A 22735-nucleotide genomic window follows, 5' to 3' on the forward strand; every position below is an offset into this window, starting at 1 on the left:
GCAGAGGAACTGAAGTAACAATTTGTGGAGTAATGAATTGCAAAAGCGTTTTGGGCCGTGAAGGACGGAGCTAAAGAGGCAGGGCGCCACTGGGGTGAGAGAGGAGGCCGAAGGAGCCTATGGAAAAGATGACACACAAGAAAGTTGCTTTACCATTCCAATGGAGTCGCATTACTAACCCAAGCAATGGAAAACATGGGGCCAGATACCAAATACTTAGTAGGAGAGGAAATGAGCTCTAGGTGCGTGGCCCATGTGTAAAGCAGATTAAATATTAGGTCCATTAAGGTCCTGTGCATTACTTTCCTACAGGCATGCAGGATGCGTATGGCAGTTCATTCTCTCTCCATGGATCTTATGGAATGTCGTTAAAGTCTCTTGGTTGATTACCGTTTAACCAGCATTACAGCCCTATCATTTAACCCCATTATTGCTCACAGGAACAATTCACAAGCAAATAATTTAGCCACAAGGCTACAAATCACAGCTGGAGTGATTTAACTGGAGTTGTTATAATTAGGGAAGAGAACAATTAGGTATTTTTGGCATCACAATTAATGCTGAACTCATTAGATAACTAAGTGTGTAGTGAACAACTTATTCCTCCTTATCAGTAGTCTCCTCACCCAAAATGTCTTCAGTACCGGTCCCTGCTGCAACTCGCCAAACAACCTTAGAACACAGGCTTTGACATCTCCAAACCTAGACTGCTTTAGCAGTCATCCAAAGTGACTAACAGTCCACTTACATTACAGTTTCATTACCTTTGACATGTAATTTCCATTTTTGATAAAACAGCCTCAGAACAAATGAACTGTATAAAAACCTTTATTTCTTATTTGAGTCGAAAAGGCATAGTGCACAGACACAACGAACAGGTATGTAACTTAGAAATTTAGATAATGATCGTTATCATTAGAATATTATCATTTCCATTGTTTGTTTTGTTTTTTTTTTAAATAAATTTGGTTTACCATTATCTGACACTTTTATCCAAAGCAACTTACAATTATGACTGAGTACAACTTGAGTAATTGAGGGTTAAGGGTCTTGCTCAGGGGCCCAACAGTGGCAACTTGGCAGTGGTGGGGCTTGATTACCTTCCGATTCCAAGTCAAATACCTCCACCACTGCCTGCTTTTATTTTATGAAATGGCCCAAAGCCCAACAATACCACCTGGTGAATTTGAACTATAAACAGAAACAGTGAAATGAAAATGAGTTTATCTTCAATTTATTTACTTTCTCAAAATCAGAGTACAAACCCACCCTTTCTCAGAATTAAGGCCACTTTATTTAGTTTTTTTGCCTGTCCAGCAGGACAACTGAATGAGCATGTTAATAACAAAACATTCTTTTCATGAACAGCAACAACAATGAAACAATGATAGCAACCATCATCATAATAATGGCATCATTATCAATTATAATAACAAACTAAGATACAGTATAATGGGGGATATTACTGAAGAGACAAAGCCAAACACGACTAATGCGGGCGAACAGAGGCCGTAGTATGATGAACAGAAGTTTGGCATGAGGCAGGGAGACGAACGCTGGCCCTGCATGCTTTGTGCTTTTGTTAGAATGAGACACGAGAAGATGTGGGGAAAGTGGTCTCACAAGAGGACTGGAATCAGCCAAATCCAAGGAGAGGTGGAATGTCCCCTGTTCAGCAGTAGATCGCTACACTTTACCCATCTGGTGCAAGTAGAAGCTCGAGTGTACAGTAATACAAGACTGATGACGGCAATCACATTATAAGACACTATTAGACATTATTTTTAAAGAAGACATTATAAAAAAGGCTAACAAACAGCGTTGAGCTGGCGTCGGAGGCTACACCAGGAGTACGAGCGCATCCACGAGAGGGGACGGAAGGCATTTTGGAAGAGCAAAGAAAAAGAATCAGAATACTGTGTGCTTTTTTTCTTTTTTTTTTTTTACAAAACTGGCTGAAGTTAAAAAAATTAAAATATCTAAGTTCACACATTAGCATGTATCTTGCAAAAAAACCATTTTTGAGTGGCACTAAATAAACACTACTGGGTGTGTATCTAACAAAAATGTAACAGTTAACATTACAATTATAACATGTCTTATAAACATTGTAAGTAATCATATGACTATAATGACTTGTAAAACATTTTTGTGATGTGGGTATATCAGGTACTGAAATCCTCCCCACATATGCACGACCTGAATTGAACTTGGTGAGAGATATGGGGAAATGGCTCACTAAATGGAATCGTAGACCAGTGACATGCTGTCTTTAGATCTGAATCACAATCTAGTGTGCTGTTAACAGTGAGTGTTTGTGTTTTATGACGGTAGTGAACTTCACACATTCACATTCATTATATTCATAAATTATATGGATGAACGTATGTCTGCAATAAACATTGTCAATTTATTAAGTCAGTGCAAAATATAATTTTTTGGCTTTGTTGCACAAATGAAATGCTTAGAGGTTAGATATCGGTTTGTGGTCCCTAAAGCTCACCTTGTCTATATCAGATCACCTTAGCTTGGCCACTCCAAGGGAAACCGGAGAACCCAGAGGGAAATGCAGGCTCTCTTGCTAAAGTATTATCAGCTCACATCAGTGGCTCATCAGTTTCTCTAGATTTTATTTTTAAGTGCCGGGGTGGCTGCCTGGTGCATGAGTTCCAAAAAAGGACTATAAAAACACTTCCTTGCCCATCCTTTTAAGGGAACATAAACCTTGGGGATTCAAATTTTGAAAGATCCAAGGATCTTTAAGGAATTTCCTGCTTCACATGGCTGAGATTTACAAAAGTCAGTTGTTCAGTTGCATTTCCATCATCAGACTAGAACGTCCGACACGTGTCCCAAACCCAACTCCTCTCACACACATCTCAACACACCTACTAAAGTAACTGCGGCGTAGACTCGGGTGTGTGTACCGGAAAATCACCAAAGTGCAGGACTGCCTGCACCTGAGGCACAGAGGTGGGTTGTATGTATTTATAAGACATGTTCTAATGAGTAATATTGTAATGGAAAATGTTGTTGTTAGTTCCACTTTATCTTGTGTTCCCCCTATACTTCAAATTGTTTAAATCCAAAATACAAACATAAAGAGTCTTATTACAAAGTTCACTGTATTCAAGCAATGCAATTATAAGATAACACACGAGAGAGTTAAAATCGCGTTTTCTGCCAATAATCGTCGGTCCTTGCATTCGGAATGCCATGGCCTAACTTAGAACTTAGAGCTTCCGACGTTCTCTCCTGAAATGCCTGAATACGGCTGTACTACACTTTCTCCGCCCACCCCATCTTCATCCTCCTCTCCTCACCTGTCCTCCTCACTCCTCCTCCCTCCAATCCTCGGCTCTGCTCTTCAGACTTTGTCCAGTAGGGAGCGCTGGCAGTAGAGGAGGCGGCGTGGGGTGCCATACCTGCGGAAGAAGAGGAGCGCCGCAAGCGTGCAGATCACGCAAGCCAGCAGCAAGAGCGGCGCCACCACCGCGGCGGCCCCGACGCCTCCGCCCCCGGGAGCGTTGTCCACCTTGATGATGATCACCTCCGTCTCCTCCTTCACCTTGTCTTCCTCTTCCACGCGCTCGTCCACGTCGCTGTCTGTGCCATCGCTGCCCCGGCCTCCTCCCGTCCCGCCTCCACCTGGCTTGGGGTCCTCATCGGGACATCCAATCCAGTCTTTGAGGGCGGACTTGGGGTAACCGGGGTCCACTCTCAACAGCTGGTTATTGAACTTCCAGTACTTATTGGCTTTGTAGAAGTATGTGTAGCCTGGGGTTATAAAAGTCAGAGATGACATATTTAGGATTCGGTTCTGTACGTGGATCACGGTGTTGTTCAGAACCATGAAAGCATCTATGAGCTGCAGGTCCTCTCCTTTTCACAGTTAACTAGCCACAAGGTAGGAATTTTGGCTCATTAGCTTAGTGCTGCGTTTCAATTCACACAACACTCCTAAAGTCTATTAAAATTCTTTTATACATGCATTATAAAATGAAATAATTCCTATGCTTCTGTTTGTGATATTATTAGTAGCTAATCATGCTTGTAGTTTTTGAAAAATCTTATATTGTGGTCGCACAAAGTCTTTGTAATTTGTCCACGAGGCATATCTTTCTGAGTTGAACTCAAACCTAACTCAAGCTGTGTTAAACACAGTCCGCGTGGTTTCCAGGGGAGGAGTGATAAGGTGGTATATGCCAGTTTAGTTGTCCTTTTCTCTGTTCTATTGGATGTTTGCTTCATGGAGGTAGTCCATAGTCTACCGCTCTGCCTACACAGAGGACACATCTCTGCTCTGTATATCCACTCCATCTTATCAGGTAACTGTCAGACCCTTCGGGTTGGGGGGAGTTTGGGGAGGCTTAATTAAATACTGAAAAACGTATCACACCTTTTCAGTATCCTTTCAGTATAGCCAATAGCAAAACATGTGCTGTCATTGTTAAAGGCTGCGTTCTCATACCTGTCCTATTATTTGGTATGGTAATGGTAATATTTAAAGCTTCAAAAACACACACAAGGTTTTTGAAGGAACATACCAAATAGAAGCCTAATGTGGTTTGATGACACAACTCAATCAATTATGTATGCGGCAGTCTTGTCTCTACGGGTCCAATGAGAAACTTAAAATGAGTTTAACGTCATATGAATAAATGAGGCATTTCCAGAGAATGCTTCCAGTCTCCACATGACAATTTATTACTTGCAATATGGCTGTGACTCAGCCAACCCCATGACAATGAACTAATGTTTGGACATTTTACTTGATACTGAGAGCATGACTGTACATGTAAGTAGTCCAGCGTTTGTTATGTGCACCCAACAACACAAATTCCTCATATGCATAACATACCTAGCAGATAAAACTCAGTCTGATTGACATAACCCTATTGCAGATGTTCTAGCTGCTTGTATAGTCAGCCTGAATCTGTGGTTAAACTTCTTCACATGCCAAATACAGACCAGAAATAATTTATTATTGTTCAGGACGGGCTGAACAAGTTTTTTTCTCTTTAAATGGTTTTGTTTTTACATGGTGCACAAGGCTTTGTAGATCAGTGAAGAAAAAAATAACTCACTTAAAATGTTTAGATCTTAAATTTTGGTTGAGAGGCAAATACAGGAAAAGAAATGTCTGGACTGGACATCTCAACTTGTCACTTGGTAACAAGATGACTGAAGGTTCTACTCTTTGGTGGTTAGTCGGGACTGCCGGATCGCTGGTGAAAACTATTAACCATGTACCCTTAAATCAAAGAGCTTCATGCTCAGAAGTCAGCACTGCTACTGTGTCACTAAGCAAAGCACCAATCCCACTTTGCAACCCCAAAACAGCTTCAAATGACCTCTAATCACAAATGTATGTAGCAGCTTCACTACGTCTAAGCAAAATATTTTCCAACTCCATAACCAGAGCATGTTTCTTAATTTTTAGGTAGCTAATAAAGGGTTTAATGTAAACAACCATAAAAACAACACAATTAAAAAACCAGGATCCTTACTTTGGTCTCGGCTCATGAAGGCTGCTTTGATGTTATCAGGGATGCCCTGCCACTTGCTGATAGGTTTAGGGTAGTCTGGGTCCACTGACCGGGACGCCTCATTATAGCGATAGTATCTGAGGGAAGAAAGCATGTCATTCTCTTTGTACTAAACCAAAACCATCCTTCACATCTGGACACACAGAAGACAGCCACCTACTTGTTCCCTCTGAAGAAGTAGGTGTAGCCTGTAGGAGTGTAAAGAAGTGCGGCGTCTATTTTGTCCTTGGGCAGAGCATTACCCATCTCTCTCAGGGTCTTTGGGTAGCCCGGTTCCAAAATGGATTCCGTGAACACCCAGTGCCTGTCCCCTGAGAAACAAGAAATTATATCCATTGGTGTGAACAAAAGAACGTATAGAACTGTCACTGAGTCTGTTCATCTTTCTGAATAGTTTTTTTTAAAGATGAAGTCTTAAAAGCAGCTCTTACCTTTGAAAAAGACGAATCGACCGTCCTCTCTCTCAAAGGCTGTGTTAATCGACGTTGGCAGGCCTCTCCAGAAATGACCAATCGGCATTGGGTAGTTTTCCATGACCCGCTGATTGCGGACGCGCCAGAACCACTTATCCTGCCACACGTGGTTTACAGACGAATGTTAAACACGTTTGCTCTTTTGTGAAGCCATAACTTGCTAAAATTGCCACTCACTATCATCTGTGCAGCACACAGGACCAATGTGGCAGCCTGCTTTAGTACTGAGAATGGCGGCTTGTCACTGTGTTTAACGTTAACCCCACAAGTCAGTCAGGCAATGGATGACGAACAAGAGCTAAAGCATGCACACACAGACAGAGGGATGAAGAGCAGGGTCATCTGCACCAGTACTCAGACCCTCTTCAACAAGTCTCATGGGTTAACATGAAAGTTGTCTAAACAGGTGCTGGTTGAAAAAGAAAATGTTCCGCAAAGGGGTGAAAAATGAGCAGACAGAGTGATGATAAAGAGTGTGGTGAGTACAGTACTTCTCTAATAAACACAAAGCAGTTTAACTGGGTACAGAATAAAAGTTTGATGGATCTGGTTACTGTCAGAGAGCCAACATTCCAAAAAGTTCAATAATAATCATATAACAAAATAAATCATAGCAATAATAATAATGAGAGGTAAAAGAACAGCAGGTTAGCTTTGGCAAGCGATCATAATAAGTTTTGGATTAAAAAACATTAATCCTTTAATGCTCACACTTTTAATTTGTGATTGCACAAAGTTTCTTTAAATACCTTGAAGATAAACATTTCTCCTCTGAAAATGGCAATGGTGTCAAAGTTGCCTTCGCAGATATCGGGGGTGTAGCGGGGCACTCCAGGCTTGTGTGGGGGGTGTGTGGGGCGGGGCCGAGGGGTATTGTAAGGGTTTCGCGGGGTAGCAGGGGGTTGAGGGCGGCTGCCAGAATCGTAACCTACAAAACAGAGAGGCAGAGCACACAATTCGTGCTTACACGGGGCTCATTACTTGTGCGTGGCAAACGGAACTTTTACCCAGATATCCTTTATCACACGAAGGCCTGCTGCTCGGTTCTTTGCTGCTCAAACTTAAATTTCTTGTGCTGTACCGTAGAGCTTCTGAATGCCACGGCGATCATCTTCAGGAAGCTCGAAGTTCTCAGTGTCCATCCACTGGTAGAAAGGAGCCATTATGGCAGACGGGTCGTCCGAGTGCTCCATTCCCAGAGCGTGACCCAGCTCATGCACAGCCACCAGAAAGACATCGTTCCCTAAAAGTATATAAAGAAAACATTACAGTTGTACTTTCTACTTGAGACCCTAAAGGGCCGCACATATAACAATGGCATACAATTATGATATTGTGCAAATCAAGATTTTTTAAGGTCTATCAGGAGCTGCTGGACCAAACAGTAACACTTCCCAAAGGCATTAAATCTTAATGTTCTTTTAAAGGGCCACACCCAAAGTATTCAGTGCACACTTTTGTATGTAAAGGTCTTGCTGAGACTCGCCATGTTTTCTTTACATAAGCAGGTCCAGACAAGGGAAACTCCACGAGAAGCACATTATGTCAAACACATGAGAACTGCTCTGAACCCTGTGCGCACTTCTTAAAACAATATGCTGACATTAAGCCTCAAAAAAAATTTTTTTGGAGTTATAGATGACGCCAAAATGGTGCCCTGGTATTACACCCTGTGGAGGTCTATGACCCAGCCCTGTGTGTAACTCTTAAACTAAGCATTTGACCAAAAAAATCAAAACTCATTTTAAACTTATAGCAACCAAATTCTGTGCATGTCGTTAAACAAAACAACAGCTAACTCAGGAGTTTCTCACATGAAGAACGAATGTCTAGAAGAAAAGGAAAGGTCTAGAGAATATTGATAAACTTGAACTATTCTGAAGACTGAGTGTAAGGAGTTTTGTTTAGCATAGGTTCAGCATTGGAATACTTTTTACCCATCAGATCTTGGTTGCTAATTGTCCATGGCTCTGCTGCATCAAAGTGTGTATCTCCTCCTATGCCATTGCCAGGAAAGTAGGCGTGTGCCAGGAACCCTCCCTCCCCATCAAACGGGCTGGCATCATCATGGAAACCTTCAGCGAAGAAGAGCATGATGTCCGCAAAAGCTGATGTCCTGTCCTTTATGTAACTGTAAGGGATCTCGCGGAATCGCAAAGGGGTTACACTCTCCCACACTTTGAAGGCTCTGCGAATGGCTTCCTGCGTCTCGTATTCCCCGACCTTGGGGGTGTAGTTCTGTATGCTGAAAGGAAGTGAGGAAAAGATGCATTGGAGAAGCCAATCAGGGAAAGTGGATGTAGGAAAAAGAGAGATATAGAGAAGGCAGGGGGAAGAAAATTAAAGAAGCAGTGGGAGCAGAAAGTGATTTACATTACTGGCATGTCACACAGAAATTCTTGCCAGACCTGCCCTGAAACGGAATGGATCATACTGTATGCCAGAGATGACTTTTCCATCAGTGTAGAAAGGGTTTGCTGAATCCAGTTCCAAATAGTTTTTTTTTTTTAATTCAACCAACCAGAGATAAACTGTCACAGTTTGGTGAGGGTTAAAATGACCTAAATTCTATTTGACTCTTCACTTTTTCTTTGCCACCTGTATGCGTTTGTCTCCTACCAGAATGTGATGTCCTTCTTTTCCCACTTCAGTCCCTGGATAGCGTATCTTTTTTTTCTCAAGTTGCTCTTCAGTTCTGCACCGAACTTATCTGGAACACCACAGCGGGGCCTCCCCATTGCCCTGGCAATCATCATTCAACACATGAGATCATCCACCACACTGCAAACTTCACTTCAGTGATTCTTACTCATTTCCATTCTCCTATAGCCTGCTTCTTTCAAGAAGCACTGGAGAACAACAAAGTGCTGACACAATGGTAAATTTTCCCACTCTGTCTCAACAACGAAAGCACAAGGTATTTTTACTGTAAGTTTTGTTTTGTTTTTGTGCAGCCAGCATTACAAAAAAAGTACATTTATATTGGACAAAACATATGAAAGTGACCTTTTAGGCAGACAATGGACTCACTTCACGGTCTCGGGGTCTAGGTTGCCGGTGATGGTCAGGCCATAAAACCTCTGCATGGCTGTGATGGCGGAGGAAATGGATTGAGGGGAGCGGGCCGCCTGCATTCGGAGGTCCCCTGGAGGGAGGTAACCGTACTGCTGCAGCCAGGCCTGCACCATGGAGACGTGGAGACATGGAGACACAGAGACACAGAGATACACAGCTGATGGACTCAGAGCAGCAAAGCATCTATTACAGAGACAACTCATGCATGCCATGTATTCCATGCAACTTATTTTGTCAATATTTTGACAAAAACAGCCTGGTCTTATCAACAACAGTCAGTTATTCGGAGGGAGATCCAAAGTGAACAGGAAGAAAACAAAATCTTGTGTTTATGGAATAACTGTTACACAAGCTGTCACACAAAAACACACAAAATGATCTGGGAATACAGACACACAGTAAGTAAACGCTGTGGGATGCAACATAACACTACTGTAAGAGTTCACAAAGACAGGTGGAGTGTCCTGTGTGCTTTTTAAATGGCTGTGGGAAGAGCAAGTGATTAGTACCCTGTAGAGCATGTGTGAGCTGGCACAACAAAAGGGGGTGTGACAAAAATGTCCTTTATAGATCAACAAAGCTTTTTTACTGCAGTATTTTAAATATTGTTAATAAAGAAAACGGTTTCAATGTCTATTTCAATTTTTCTTCCCAGATAACACATACAAATGGTTGGATATATGGCACCTACATCTACATTCTCTTTGTCTGGAAAGTGTAGTGTGGTAAACTGTCTTAATTATGTAAATACGTTTAATTATGTAAATACGTTTAATTATGTAAATACGTTTCATCATGTTTTATCATAATCATTAGTGATTAGGAATGACTGGAAACTCAATGAATGACTTAGACAACTGGAACAATAAAGGAGTCTTCTTTACTTTCATTATAACGCCCTAAACCTGCTTTCTAGGGCTTTCTAGTCTTTACAGGTAATCTGTTTGTGTGCCATTGCTAGTGTGTTATTACTGTGCTAATGATATTTAACATACATCATACATGCAGTGCAGTATGTTTTTTATCTTTTTTATTTATAAACCTCAGTAACATTATCAAGGAGATATACATATAGTCTTTATTTCAGATTATTATTTTGACAGGAAAACATGAAACATACTTGTTTAGTTTTAATGAACAGCTATTTTTTTTAATTACTGCCCACTCTGTTGCTTCTCACATTAAATGAATGTTATATAATGTATTATAGTCTATTAAATATGAAATACACCAAACCCTTTACAGATAACTTTGTAAATATATCTTAGGCATTCTTTTATGACACACATTCTTTGGCATCAGCACAGTCTGTGTTGTTATGCAGAGTTCACTAGGTGCATGTGTGTGTGTTCTTTTAATCCCTGTAATTACACAACTAATTATGCACTGATGTGCACACAACTCTGTGGAAGCACACACGACCCTGCGTAGTTAAACATGAATCTTTACTTTAGCATCATCTCTGCACCGCACAGAGAAATGCAGAAACATTTGGATACGTTCACTTCCATAGAAAATAATACTGGATGATATAAGAAATAATAATACACCATAAGACAGTGACACACTCCTACAAAGTCTTTAGTCCCTCTGGTCCCTCTTACCAGTACTTTCAGCTTTTGTGAAAGACACAAGTTTGGGTTCTCACAAGCTGTCACCTAGTTTATAGTTTAACTTGATTATGACATATGCATTAAGTACTAGGTGGCAGCATGATAAATTCATCTAAATCTATTATAACCAGGTTCCTACAACGCTGTACTATAGGTTAGCTTTACAAGTTAAGGTATTTTCTCGCCTCCCGCGAGTAACGTGGTTTGGCCCGCCACATGAAGTAGGAGGATCTTTGTTCATAACCACACCTGCACACACCTGCATTGTGTTAGTCACATTGTGCCAATGTGTGCAGTGTGTTGGTCACTGTGACCATTGTAGCGTGTCGTTTGTAACCATATGTATCAAGTCTTCACTATGCTTCTTTAATATCGTGTTAAGTGTTAGAAGTCATTAGTGCTTAGTGTGCTTATGTTCATTTACATGTCAGTGCCACTTTCGTCCTCTGTGTTGTATATAAATAAATGTTCGTCCATGTGCGTCCTGCTCCACGCCTTTCGGCACTCGGGCCAGCACGTTACATTTTCATTTATTAATATTATAAATTTGATTTAGAAGTATGAACAAAAAATAAAATAATTTCTTGTTTTTCATTTCAATAATTATTTGTATTCGGTTAGAGTGTGCATTACTCATCCCCATGTAAAGATTACAGGAAAATCCCACAGTTTCTAAAACGCAGACTGATTGCCATACCTCACTATATGCGTACCATTCTATATCCGGCATCACAGTGTCTATAAACTGCCTCGAGTTCCAGATCATAGACTGCCCTTATCAAACTGACCATAATGGTATTTGCATCTCACAGGATTGCAGCAATGTTGGAAAGCGACCAGTCGCTCATGCGCCCCGTGTTGAATAAAGCTCATATCTTCTTTAATTGACATACAAAATGACCACCATGTGCAGTTTTAATTAAACTTGTATAACATGTAAAGCAGTGACTCAGTAACATCGGTTGTTTATTTGGTGTAAAAAGAACTCAACACGGGTGGTACCCATGTGGCAGACATGTGAAACAGGCTGTTGGTGTATAAATGTCGTAAATACAGACATTTATAAAATGTCGTAAATACAGTCTGGTAATATGCAAAAAGTCTGCTTTCAACTTCGCCTCTTTCATCAATTTAGAATTTGTAATAATTATGCCTATTTTTAATCCTGGCCTTCCATTGGCTGCTTTTTTTTGCACGGTGCATCATTCCAGATAAATATGGAACATCGCTGAGCCAGAAAAACACATACTTAAATTAGAGTGTCTGGAATGTCATACCCTGTAATATCTCAAGAATTTAATCCCTGTCATTTCTCAGCCTTTTGTCCTGTCTTTATCCGGTCTCTCTCACCTACACTAACTAAAATGGGTTTAAAAAGGCAAAGTAACTGGGAATTATAGATTTCACTATGTAAAATATTCTGCAGTAATTATTTACTTTTGTAACGCGTGGTGGCCCGAGGCGAAGGGCAGGATGCACAGACTCCAGCGACTGGGACGCACATTTATTGACACAGAAACATGGAACGATAACGGCACTCACAAGCATTACAAACGTTAACACGTTAAAACGTAAGCCCATGAAAAGTTTAACCCAGAAACAAGCACAACAAACACGCATACGTTTAACAACGACGAAAGGAACATTACAGCAAGACGTTACATCCACAATGACCAACAGTCTGCACACTTCCATACGGGTTTAAATACATATAGAAAAATAAGGTGCAGGTGTGGCCACAAACAGATCCCCCCACTACACGTGGCTGGTCAACCCACGTGACTCACGGGAGGCGACTGTCCGTGACAACTTTTTGCCTCAGATTCAGTATTATTAGCTACCCAGAGGAATATATCCACTCGCAGATTGCATACCAAAAGCCCTAGCGGTATTCATGTGAGGTGTGGGTTTGGACGGAAGACATCCTTGTGTTACCGTAGACGAAGAGTGTCTTCCTCAGCCAATATTTATAATATGATCTGAAGTATCGGTGTATTTGTTTTCTCAAAGAAAGAAATGGAGAGGCTTGCATAACACACGACCTCCTCGCACGGCTCTCTCCACTAATGCACGCCACTGGTCCATGTCAGTTAATGTCTACACGGTGGCAGAAACACAACCAAACTGCAAGGGAAAAATTACTCATCTTGATCTGGGCCAGCGGAATGAAACAAGATGCAGATGAGAGGCGATTCAATCCGAGAGTAGCCCCACCCAATAAAAAGAATAAACAAAACATATAAATAAATAGTGCCGCTACTAAAGTTACCCAAATGCATCGAAAATGTATACTGACCCCTATCATCATCATATCAGCAGCAGTTGTGTGAGGCAGAATGGTAGAACTGAAACATTTGTCTGCCACTCAACCTAAACATCAAAGGCAGCCTCTGCAGAGACCAAAGATCATTTGCATAAAAAAAACATCCCAGGATAAGGAGCGCTGATTCGACTTCAGATTTCATGTTTCTAGCCGTGATTTCCTGAGCATCACCACTAAGAAGCCTTCGGATTTATATATAAAGAAAGGAAGTGAATGTTTTCAATACAAGTCAGCAGTTTTCTTTGTGCAAATCCAGAAAACCGTAGAAATGGGAAGAAGTAGAAACTTCTGCTCTTGTGTTACGAACTCTTCTTGACTGACTGTTTATGGTGGGCACCATTGAATCCCACAGAGAAAATGCAAGAATGTACCTAGTTCAGATGTAACAGCAGAACTCATCATAACTGAACTTAAAACTCTCCATCCATCAGATACAGTTTTGCAGCAGAGGAGTTGAGCTTTTCCCTTCTCCCCTCGTTTTGCCAGACTCAGAACTGCAACATTTCTTTTCCATACGCTGAGAAGTGCCGTAGCTTCTTAAACATATAAATGAAAGTGATGAATTTTAAAAATGAGGTTAATATAAATATGGGGCGAGTGATAAGAAAAACCTCCAGATTTTTTTAAAAACATTTTTTTATTATTGATATTATGTTTCATTTTTTTTCCATGAATATTTGTGGTTGTGCTTTCAGAGGAAGAGGGCATACGATATAATTGAATCATCCTTCTAGGCAACGTGTATGAGATTTCCAGCTATTTCCAGTTATTTATGCAGCGATCAGTCAGGACTTTTTAGTACCTGGCCCTACATTACTTAGTTTTTGGCAGGCTAGAATTAAGAAGAAAGGAAAAAAATAACCTTCTTAGTCACAGGATGAGGTAAAAAATGAAATGTGTTAGTGCGGCTGCGCTACTACGTAATAGTACAGTGAAGTGTTTGCTGAGTGTACATTCCTGCCTTTGTGTCACATACTATGACACAGGCCTACATACAATGGCTGTTAAGGAAATAAGTAAGTGGTTGACAGCAGCTGGAGATATTATAAACCTGCTCGGCTCGGGTATTTAGAACAAATACACAGTAACAATGACATTTGGAGAAACATTTTGAAGATCACATCTGGATGTTAATTTCATGTTGGGGTCACCAAGACCAAAACTCCAGATTGCGTTCCAGAAGAATGAAGAAATCAAGTTGTAAAATGACATTGGGCTTTTACCAAATATAGAGCTTACTGGTAACAAACACCAATGATGGTTTTAGTGAGGTATTGTGGTCGAGATTTTGGTAATAATGAGGGGTCCGGATGATTACACTGGTTGAAAGCAGAAGAATGCTTTTAGTCATGAAGATATCAACACGTCTATCTAGGATGTTGCCATAGATGTGTCAAAGTCTAGCACAAAAAGGATACACTGCAAACCGCACTGGGTTCACCACACAAGGCAAATCACCGGTAGGCTTCAAGAATAGGGGACCTAGTTTTTACTGATGAAATCTACTAGTGGAAACAACCGCAAGATGAATTCTGATGTGAAACTGTTACTGAAACTAAATGCTTCAAAATGACCCTGAATTTAAAAATGCCACAAATACCACAGAGGTCTGCACTTTGACCTCGTATTCATAGTTTCTTTTCAAATTTAGCATACTGGAGTGCAGAAGCAAGACATGGAAACTTGTCACTGTCCAAACATGCATAGACTGAACTGTATTCAGCATGAACAAATGGTCTTTGCTTTTCATTCACACAATCAGACATTACAGATCACTCAGCACTGTTGCCCTGGCAAAAGGAAACATTCCAAACACTCGGTTTAGAGGTGACAAGAACTGAAACTCCTTTTTCAGAATATTTTTTGTCTGTCTAAAAATAATTTTTTTTTTCTTGGTACTGAGCAGTAAACACTAACATTAAAATGAATGTCACGGACCAGCATGGTGACAGACGCGTTCAGATGTGAGTAAATGAGATTAAGTAAATGAGAGCATTATTTATAAAAGGATAATCCAGGTTCAGGGTAATGCAACAAATGAATCCAGTGAAGAGTCCAGAGTACACAAAACTAAAGAGCAGTCTGACAAGGCAAACTAACCAGGTGAAGAAAAGGCAGAGACTAATATCCAAAAACAGACCAGGTCGTAACCCTCAGAGGCTAACCAAGATAACGCTCAGTACACGTGAGCCAGTCATAGCAATACTTCACAAGGAACAAAGGCAAATAGAATGGTTTAAATAAACTGGTTAATAATGAAGAACAGGTGATAACAATGAACAGTCCGTGGATGCCGAGCTGGTGAGGCTGTGATTGGAGAATCCAGATTGAGTGACAGGGGAGCTAGCGACAGTTGGATGCTGGGGGATGGAGTTCAAGCTAGGGAGCGTGACAGTGAAAACCATTCTGAGGTGCACTGCAGGTTCTGAGGTGATTTCATGAAAGCGTTCTCTGTATGAAGTGATGATAAGAACCATGAACAAAAACGACGCAGTCGTCCAATAACTGAATGACCATAAATAAGCAACTGTTTGGCAAAATCTCATTCAACTTCTGAATCTTATGGCACAAGTTTGACGACAGGATATTACATCTGATTCCATCATTCTTCATTCATCTGCTCCTCGTTTCTCAAATGACATCATACTTTGGATACAATGACTTCTGTTCTCTCAGCGTCCATTTCCTGGTTCAACAGCTTCCTTTCTCCTCCTCTAAGTCACTTCTCTCTGAAATACACCACCCTACATACACCCTTTTCTGTTTCCTGCCCTATCTGACCCACAGTCTAATTACGGTCATGGTCTAACATCTGCCCACAGGATACAGGTGTTAAAATGCCAGGAGGGAAAACCCCCCACCAGCTTCCTGTTCCTTAACCACTGTATGGGATTGGCCAACTTCTTCCTTAACCACTGGATGGGTTTGGCCAGCTGTGAAAGACCAGGGGTCATGCAGTGCAATGAAACAATGCACTGTGTCTCCTACAAGATTCTCAGACCACAGAGGCGGCTAATACAGTGCTCACCAGACATGGTGTACCAGTGACATAAGGACCAACCAACTGCCACAAAGTACCGAGATGTGTAAACATCTGTGCAGAACCACCACCAGGGATTATTGCTCTTCCAGCTGGGTTTTCATCCAGCATGTGGTGTGGTGAAGCACTTAGGAGGAAAGTGTGCATCTGCACACTGGAGCTCGTTTGCATTTGATCTTATTGCATTCTGTCATAACTGAGCATTAGCTGCTTTGAAATGCATTGGTACACTATGGCTAACTACAAACATTTGAAACAACTACAAACAGGCAACATGACAGAAGCAAAAATAAATATAAAGGGAAAACAAAGCAACATTTAATATAGTCATTTAATTTTTATGTTAATGATAAGATTTTTAAAAAGTGCATAAGTAAAAATAATAACTTAGTTTTATGATGTGGTATTTATTGTAGATTGACCACAGGTTGAAACCTGTGTAGTGTTTGGCAGGAGAATATGTTTTAATCTCCCACACATTAAGGAACTGTTGGTGGGAGCCAGACACTCATTCTTCACTCTTATACCTACGTAACGTTCATGTTATTTTCAGTGTAGTTAATGAATAATGCGACTTAAGATGAATGACCAAATAATAAGCCTGGACTTTAGTGCTGCAGACACATTCCCGCAAAGCCTTCCAGTCAGCTGAAACCCCCTCTGGTGTTTGCGACCATAACTCAGAGCAGATGGCAATAATTGCATCCTTCAATAACTAGAGAGGAGGGAGGGGGTCCACTCTCGTGATCGTGTACACACCCGTGCACTCTATCTCTCCTTCAGACAGTTCTGCCATCTCAGCATTTTTCCTCACGCTTTTCTCACGCACACCGATACTGCCACTGCTGAATCCACACCTAAGGCATACGGTGCTGAATTAGCCACACTCATCTACAGCCTTACAAAATACTCCATTCACCTCTGGGATTATTATTATTATTATTATTATTGTTGTTGTTGTTGTTGTTGTTGTTGTTTTCGGCGGAATTTGGGCGCCGATGACAAATTCATAACCGCCCGACGAGTGACAGAAGGAAAGGACATTGAGGCAACATATCTTTGTTTCTAGGTGTATCTGGTTGCTTCTTCGATGTTGTCTTCAGCAACACTTACATATGCATTGGCGACGTTATTCACAAAGTGACGGAAGTGTTTTGGGCAGCTTTTTAAAAAATGTCTATTTAAGTGAAATATTTATGGATAAGGCAGGGGCTGTCTTACCTCTGGCCTGATGTCTTGTCTGGACGCCGCACCTTGAACGCACAGCCAGCATGTGAGCAGGAGCAAAAGCTCCAGGACATCGGGCCACATCGCCATTCTCCGATCCAGACCTCCTCGGCTAAAGCCCAGTCCGTCGAGGCGCTCAGGAACTCTTTTGTTCGACTCTTACTTCTCCTAGTTTGTCAGAACATCCCCACGTACCGTATAATGCAGCCTAAATCGTTTCCAGTTAGTGCTTCGCCTACAACCTCCGTTTTCTTCAACTGCTTATTAGAGATTCCCTATCAAAATACAAAAAATAAGAGATTGTAAACACGCAAAGTTTGCTCGGATTCTCACTGCGTTAAATTAAATGTTTTAAAGAGGCTATGAGTGTGGGTAAAAGCTCTTCGGGGGCCGGAAAGTGATCGCTTCTCTTGTCTCCTTTGTCCCGGTTACCTTTCATAACAGGTTCGTTGAAATCTCCGTGATTTGGCTGGGATGTCACGGCGCTTTCCTACCCTTGGAGCCTCTTCTCCAGGCTGTAGACGTGGTAGCTCGATAGGTACGAGCTGCCCGACCTTCTCCTCCCCTTTGGCTCTGCGCCCTAAAAGTCCGCCACCCCCAGCTCTGGTTTGGTTGGAGCTTTTGGAAATGGGACCGGCTTCAGATCAGATCGGTTACGGTGTTACCCCTTATTGGCTTACAGTGGGTCACTTTTGTTCGAAATATCTTAAGATGTTTATTATCAAACGTTGCAGTGGATGTTGCGCAATGGCTGTTTTAAACGGCTTTCTGGCGTATTGTACATCTAGGAAACTTTAAATGTTTTATTTTTAAGATGCTATCTTAATCATTCAACCGAGACAATAAAACAATAAAACCTCGTACTGGTTTGTAGAATTAGAATAAATTACAGAAGGTGATCAAGTATCCCACCGTGGTATAAACCAACAAATAAGAAAAAAAAGAGACAAAACCACAACAGAACACCCCCCCCCCCCCCACTAATGCAGTTTTGTTTTACTGAAATCAGCATATTAGTGGAGACTCTTCTTACACTCACACAGATTTACCACTTGAACGCTATTTGAAATGATCTGAAATCGTTATCGTATTTTCTTTTCATTGTTTTAATTACATGCAAACACATAAGCCTTCAGTATGATCCATGTTCTCCTAGACGGGTCTGTGTGAAGTGTGATCCGTGTCTAGTGTGTCTGAATGCAGACTGCTTTAAAGTACTTTACCGTGCCTCGACGTATCACCGTTTCATTACTGCCTTTAATATGCAAACATCCGTCGGCCGAACGGCGCATTTTAGTAAGCGGCCGGAGGAATCTTCGTGATTTGAAGCGTTTCACAATGTAACGGGGACGTGGATGCATTGTTAGTTTTGTTTAATGATGAAGGTTGAACTCCCTTTCTCATCTCATTGCACATAAGGGAAACATGTAATAAGCGAGCAATGTTTTAAATGAATTAGTTCGGCTCTTTGGTTTAAAATAAAGGGACACTTTGGCAACTTCAGCAAATGGAAGAAACAGGAATCTCGGTATTATGCCCCTCAGTGGCCAATGGAAATATTGCAGGGTTGAAAACAGCTTCGTTGCATTTCAAATAGGTTTATGGGAACGTATTCAGTTTGGCAAATATAACAGACAGTGTTGATGTTGGACTTTTAAATTTTATTTCAAACAAACAAAAAAAACCCAACAAGATCTGGGTTAATTAAATGAACGTGAGTAAAAACCACAAAAATACTACCAGGGATTTCACCTTAGAAAAGGTGACTAAGGAAGAACATTTATTAAGGCATGTTTCATGTTTTGTTATGTGGTTCTTCATTTTGGGAATGAGGAGATCAGTAGGTGTCAAGAAATTCAAATTCAATCTAGACTTGAGGTGTTGTTGAAAGCTGGTGTTTGGCCATGCTCAGGGGAACAGGGTTTTATGGACCTGGCTAGGCTTGTAATGGATAAGTAATAATTAAGATGTAGTCTGTGTTTGATTAATTGACTAAATCTGTGGCTGCAGCAACTCATTGTGTGTAACTCGGCTCTGGTTGGGTGTGATAAGAGGCAGGTGTTGTGTAAGCCAGTGTGCAGAGTTTGCAGGTGGAACACTTGTGTTTTCCATTCACGTGCTCCTACACTGCCCACCACCTTCCTCCATTTGTGGTAGTGATGTATAAACTCACATGTTGAAAAACCAGCATGGAAAAACTCCTCTAAATGCTGGATTTTAAAGCTCATTTGTTGTAGGCTTGCTTCTCACATTGAGGCATATGTAGTGCACAATACTGCAGTTCAAACACTGCAGTCTACCCATCAAGTACAACGTTTATTTTCTGTTGTGACCAGTTAAGCACGGCTCTGCGTCTGTGCAGAACTAAGGAGAAATACACCTAACCTGAGCACCACCATCATGAGGCCGAGAAGTCTAACTTTTCGGTCCAGAGTCCCAACAAACAGCATCGGCCTGTGGTTATCTATCTTAACTGTGCTAAAGTCAACGGTTTCAGAGTTTTGCTATTGTCAGTAGAGTCTCTGTGAATGGCTGAAAGGTGGCGACTGTGGTCAGCCCTTCCCGCAGGGCGTGAGAGCAGACATGTTCAAAGTTTGTCCTCTCGGTGCTGGTTGCAGCTCATCTCCAGTCCTGTAGCTACTGGCATCTACGCTGGTAACTGTAGGCTTGCTAGCATCCTCAGTTCTGCAGTCAACACTAGCATTGACTTGACCTGCAGGAAATCCCTGCAGGTTTTTTCCTCTCTGAAGGTCTGTGAAGTTGTGGAGAAGAACATTTAGTGCAAAGTTGGGTGTTCAAAGATTTTGTGAAATTACTTTTTGCCTTATTTAGCTTGGCTGGGTGTCCCAGCGAGACAGGTCTGTGCCTTTCTGCTGTGAAATGCTTTGTCATCCATCATAAAGATTTTCATAAAGTTTTCATAAACAGTTTCGCCCACTGCATTTCATCATGTCATGCTATGGGGGTCAAGTGGAATCTGACTGGATCCAGGTGCAAAATGTTTTAATGTTGTTAAAATAAACTTTTTACATAGTACCAGTGTTTCCAGTGTTGGTAAGATAAATTAGTAGGACCACTGCAAAGCATCAGTAGTAGTAACCTGTTATATAGTGCCCATTTTAAAAATGCTTCTACTTTTGTCATGACTGGGAAAGATATCCAATATAGCTTCCTTCAAGTGAAACAGATACTATGTCAGGCTTTAGAAGAATTTTTACAAGTCTACATTTATGTAGTCCTCCACCTCCATACACACCCATTCTTATGACTTCATGGCAGAGCTGGTTGCCTCCATATGACCCGTCAATCACACACATCACTTTTTGCGACTTTTGTGCCACTGTGCTGTCTAAAATGTCTTTGATGGTTCAGTCTCTTATATGCACTTTGAGAACCACCCGGTCTGCAAAGCTCTGTAAACATGTAATGACATTTCAGAAATGATTCATTCCACATTGCAGTCAACTAATGCATAAAACAAGGACACAGTGTTCCTTGGTTCTGGTCGGGTTAGTGACGCTAAGCACCAAAGCTATTTCCATGCTAGCAGCATATGTGGTAAATTAAGATTAATGCAAGTGAGCGAATTACAAGCCACGTCCGGGAGGCGCATCACACTTCTTTAGTTGCTCCTCTTCCTCATACAAGAGTGAAGTGTAGACTGATTCAACATCTTTCCCCATTGAATAAAAAATGAGTTCAAGTGTATGTTTTCCTAGTCCTTAAAAAGTTTTAAATCCATGTGGTAGCGTGCAAATCTCACCAGTTATCCCTGGTTGTTTCGTGCGTCTTCAATATCTGGATTAATCCAGATAGGGATAATGCACAGAAATATGCAGTTGTAAATGTACTCAAGATGAACTGAAAAGAAAATGAAAATGGACAAATCAAACCACTTCAGGTGATGTGTTTTAACCAGAAGTTACAAAGGTGTAGATACATCCATCTCTCAAAGTCTCATTTAACAACCAAAACCCCTCAAATGTATTAAAGCGGGAATACCGAGTTTGGTCTTTAACTTCTAAAGATAATTAAAACACCATTCAAAATTTTAGATCTAAAAGTGGCTATCATGATTTCCATAGAAAAACAAGAAAAGAGGACTGGAAATTGTCAGGTGGTATAAATGAATTTTCTTTTTTAGAGTTTATAACAAACTGAATTTATTCTGTTTTACGGGTGACACCCTTGACTACCATGTTTAAACGCGTATGGTTAAAATCTTATCATGATGCATTTCAGATTACAGATTGAAATCACAAGGTGTGCATGGGGTACCTACTTCCACACTGACAGCTATAAAAAAAGTCAAAGGGCTGTGGAAGACTGAAGCGTGACAACGTCGTCCTCGCTCCTTTACAGCTCATGACCTCTAACCTTCCACACTACAAAAAGCACCAGACAGGAAGCGAGAGGTAAACCGTACTTCAGCACAATGGCACGCCGGCTGCCTGGACGTCAACATCTACGCATGCTAATGTGCTCCGTTTCTAACAGGCTGGCAGTTCATCTTTGGCCAGTTTTACTGCCTGGTCTGTATCACCCATAAGGCCCCTGCAGGGAATTTTTATCAAACTGAAAGCGCGCTGTAGTGTTCGCGCTACTGTTCTGCACATTCCATTCACACCTGCATATGGCGCTCTTGGACACACTTTGTGCCTGTACTCTGTACAAGGACCTTGTTTTGTTCTGAAGGTTAGAGGCCATATTTGGGACAAATTGCATCCCCATTTCAGGGGAAAGTGACAGCTATTACATCAGTGTCACAGAAGCAAAGAATTAGCAGTTTGAGAACCATTTTATTTATTTATTTATTTATTTATTTAGTAGCCAGGCATAAGAGGTCTACATCATACTGCCTGAAACCACTTCCAAATGTGCTGGTAAATGTTAACACTATAGCAGCTTAGCTACCTGATTTCTTGGAGAGTCAACAAATGTTATACCTATTCCTAACATACTGGAATGGACCAGAGCAAAAGACTCAAGAAACAATGTGAAAAAATAAACAAGTTTCCTGTTATGTTTTCCATTCTGTTCACCATCGCAAAAGACTTACCAAAGCAGAGGGTGATGGCACCCTTATGTACAGGTTATGTAAGGTTGGTTTTGCATTTTCACTGCACTGTTTATAGCAATGAGCAGTTCTCTTCTTTACCCACTGTGGGCTTCATGTTGGAAATAGTGTCCTGAGGACAGAGGCGTTTCCTGAGCCTGGAAAAATGCTGACGGACCACTTAAAGTGCACTAAGTGCCTAAACAGCCCACTGCTCAAGACTGCATGGCACCGTGATGCATCCAAGTCTGTCATGGCCCTCTGTTGCAGATGTCTATATTGTGAGCACCTGTACCATTCAAGATGTGTACATGTACTGTACAAACCATTTAGAATTAAAGTCATAATTGTAACCCGATTGAAATTGCAAGCAGTGTCA

General features: G+C 41.2%; 1 protein-coding gene across 1 annotated transcript; it reads right to left on the bottom strand.

The window, feature by feature from the left end:
* Positions 1-812: 812 nt before the first annotated feature.
* mmp14b (matrix metallopeptidase 14b (membrane-inserted)) lies at positions 813-17889 on the bottom strand. Its single transcript, XM_027028739.3, has 11 exons — positions 17733-17889; positions 17295-17575; positions 9053-9201; positions 8642-8764; positions 7960-8267; positions 7104-7265; positions 6772-6950; positions 5981-6119; positions 5710-5860; positions 5511-5626; positions 813-3777 (listed from the first exon to the last, which is right to left on the bottom strand). The coding sequence occupies exons 2-11, from the start codon at positions 17388-17390 to the stop codon at positions 3368-3370; spliced, it is 1833 nt and encodes a 610-aa protein (XP_026884540.2). The 5' UTR covers positions 17391-17575; positions 17733-17889; the 3' UTR covers positions 813-3367.
* Positions 17890-22735: the final 4846 nt, after the last annotated feature.

The sequence above is a fragment of the Electrophorus electricus genome, chromosome 20 (assembly GCF_041902795.1).
Source record: "Electrophorus electricus isolate QZ-2024a chromosome 20, ASM4190279v1, whole genome shotgun sequence".
Taxonomy (NCBI): domain Eukaryota; kingdom Metazoa; phylum Chordata; class Actinopteri; order Gymnotiformes; family Gymnotidae; genus Electrophorus; species Electrophorus electricus.

What these genes read in the sequence shown, in the direction of transcription:
- mmp14b (XM_027028739.3), bottom strand. Translation starts at nt 17,390, where the DNA reads ATGGCGATGTGGCCCGATGTCCTGGAGCTTTTGCTCCTGCTCACATGC. An exon ending in GAGAAATGTTTATCTTCAAG is followed by an intron (nt 6,120 to 6,771) that starts GTATTTAAAGAA and finishes CACGTGTGGCAG; the next exon opens with GATAAGTGGTTCTGGCGCGT. An exon ending in TCGATTCGTCTTTTTCAAAG is followed by an intron (nt 5,861 to 5,980) that starts GTAAGAGCTGCT and finishes CTTGTTTCTCAG; the next exon opens with GGGACAGGCACTGGGTGTTC.